General features: G+C 35.8%; 1 protein-coding gene across 1 annotated transcript in view; it reads left to right on the forward strand.

The window, feature by feature from the left end:
- The window catches only part of PACRGL (parkin coregulated like), a 14,881-nt gene that overhangs the window by 7,023 nt on the left and 4,923 nt on the right, over positions 1-2,935 (forward strand). The window contains exon 4 of the mRNA XM_012807453.2: positions 2,251-2,385. Coding sequence (XP_012662907.2) covers positions 2,251-2,385 — 135 coding nt within the window. The remainder of the gene's footprint in view (positions 1-2,250; positions 2,386-2,935) is intronic.

The raw sequence follows: 2,935 nt of genomic DNA on the forward strand, positions 1-2,935 counted from the left end.
ACTTGAGCCACAGGCGCCAAGCCAATTTAATTATTAATAATATTTTACATTTCTATCCTGAATTGAAGCCCTATTTTAAAGTTCTTAACAACCCCCCTCAGCAATTTATTGTTGAAAAAATATAAAAACAGTGTCATAGAGATATCTTGATATTATGAAAATAAGTCTGTAAGAGGAGTCGAGAAGTCAGGAGCCTCCCAAAGAAACAGGAGGAAGCATTCGATGTGATGAATAAGTTCTCCGATGTGATTGTGATGGTCATTTCTCGGGTGTTTTCACATATAAAACTTATCCAGCCTGGGATAAAATCTGTGCTGCTTTCTCAGTGTCAAGGTTAACTGATCCATATCTGGAAGCAGTGTTCCTTATAAAACATTTTTTCTTCTTATATTTTGATTGCATTTTTCATTTTCTGTAGGTTACCTGTTGTGTTGTAATTTATGACTGAAAGCTATCACCTGGAACATTTGTATTAACGTTCAGAGATAGCAACATGTTTCAGAACCAAAACCGTAGACGTGACACATGTGGGGTTACCTGACAGTTTTGCTGGAAGAGGGACCATCGGTAGCATGGCCTTGTCAAATGTCCTTGTAGTATCTTTTGAAGTCACAGTATTCCTACATGTTACAAGACAGTCTGGATAGAGCTATACTCTACAAAAAGTATGTGTGTCAGCTGATTTCGTTTTAATATGTGATTGGGATTACATTTTCCTGTTGCTTTGACTTTTGTATTTTAGATTGATACATGGGTCAGTAAAACACAGATTACAGTGGGAATGTCCTCCTGAAAATCTTCCATTTGATCCTCTTCTCATTACTTTAGCTGAGGTAAATATGCCATCTGTCTATCATCTTTATGGGAAAAACTATTTTAAAACTGCATTACATGTTATTTTGTGGGTAAATCCCATTCGATGCCCGTGTGTTGGGCAGCATGGTTCTGAAAGCACGGTGGCATCGAGGAGAGGAACTGTTCGGTCACTGTTACAGGCAGTCCGGTCTCAGGGACGAATGGGCTCAGAACGAGTGTGTCTGAGATCACTGTGCAGCTGATTCTACTCCTGACTTCACAGTAAATACTTCTGTACTTTGCAGATTTCACAGTCAATACTTATTTACTTCGCAGACTTAAAGAGTTTGCTAGTGCTGTTTTCATTTTGCTTTATCTTTTCAGGAAAAGTTAGATGGCTCTTTTATCTTGACTCTCAGTGGTTGGTTCAATCATAAAAGAGTAGCAGTTGCTTCTGATACATTTAGAGTGAAAACAAGAAATAATGTCCACAAGTCTTTTTTTCGTATTTTTATATTTCATTCCAAGGTTAAAAATGATATTGAAAAATTCGCAGTGCTTTTTTGCATACGGTACAATATTTGCCTTCTAAATATCTCAGTATAAAATACTGAAATATGAAGGAAATATACTTTAGAAACTCACTGAGTAAGTTTCAAATCATAGTAAATGCAGGGAATCCAGTAGTTAAGCATTCATAAAGTAGTGGTTGTAAATTCAGTTTAGACTGATTTGTGTGCTTTCAGACTTTATGAGAGCACATCAGCTTTTTTATTATTCTAATGAAGGTTTTTCCCTCCATTTTTCTCTGTTTTTATTTACCTTCCTTTTTTTCCCCTTTGGTTTCTGCTTTTTTCTTCCCGCCTACTTTTTCTTCTTCACTTTATTTTTTGTGATCTCTCCTCTCTTTTTTCCTATTCTTTTATTATTTTCTTCTTTCACCTTCCTTTCCTTTCTGTGGATAGAGTCAGAATCCTCTGTTTTTGTGGATTCCACATTTGTAGGTTCAGCCAAATACAGATCAAAACTGTTTTACAAAAGAAACCATAAAAATACAATAAAAATAATGCAAATAACAGTGTAACAACTACTTCTATAGCATTTGCATTGTATTAGGTATTATAAGTAGTCTAGAGACATTTAAAGCATAGCAGAGTATGTGCATGGGTCATGCCATTTTATATAAAGGACTTGAGCGTCCACAGACTTCAATATCCGTGGGGTACGGGAACCAATCTCAAATACAGAGGGACCACCATATGTTCTTTGTTCCACAATTTTTCAATGAAATCGAAATTGGAATTGCTGAAATTGTACTTGTGTATCATAATTAGGAAAACAGTAATGATCAAATTTTGGATTTTTGCTTAAACTAGTAAGGATTTAATTTTTCTGTTACTAGCATAACGAATGGTTTTTTGTTTTTTTTTTTTTATTTGATTTTGTTTTTGGCAGGGTCTGAGAGAGACTAAACATCCATATACCTTTGTGTCAAAGGAAGGTTTTAGAGAATTACTTCTGGTCAGTGGTGCTCCAGAAAAAGCTGTGCCTTTGCTCCCGAGACTGATCCCTGTGCTAAGGGCAGCCCTGGTACGTCATTTATTGCATTGTGCTTTCTATTTCAAAACACATAATGGAAAAGAAAACTATAATATATTTAAAGTATTTTATGCCTTTTTTTCTTTTCATACTATTTGCAAATTAGTCCTTTATCTGTGGTTTTGAGATATACGCAGAATTACACCACTGTTAATCCATGCGAGGTGATTATATCCTTAAAAATAGCTTTAGAGCAGTCACTGAAGGAAAAAAGGGACGTCTTGAGTAATTAGAGAAAGTAATGAACCTCAAATTATCCTTTCTGTATGCCAGATATATTTGAACTAATGCTCAGTCTGATTGAAAATTTGTCTTCTGTTTCTAAATGTCCTGCATTGAGGATTATGCTTTACATTCTGTGCATTGCTGATTATCTTCTGATTTCAAGTTTAATCGCATTCTTTTCCCTACCTGCTCGCCCTTTTCTCCAACCCATCTTCCCTTCCCTTTGCTTTTCCCGTTACCTCTACGCTCCCAACTCAATAACCCTGCAGGTGCATTCAGATGATGAAGTGTTTGAAAGAGGATTGAATGCCCTGGT

Source organism: Otolemur garnettii, unplaced genomic scaffold (genome assembly GCF_000181295.1).
Source record: "Otolemur garnettii isolate 467f Iridium unplaced genomic scaffold, OtoGar3 scaffold00069, whole genome shotgun sequence".
Classification (NCBI taxonomy): domain Eukaryota; kingdom Metazoa; phylum Chordata; class Mammalia; order Primates; family Galagidae; genus Otolemur; species Otolemur garnettii.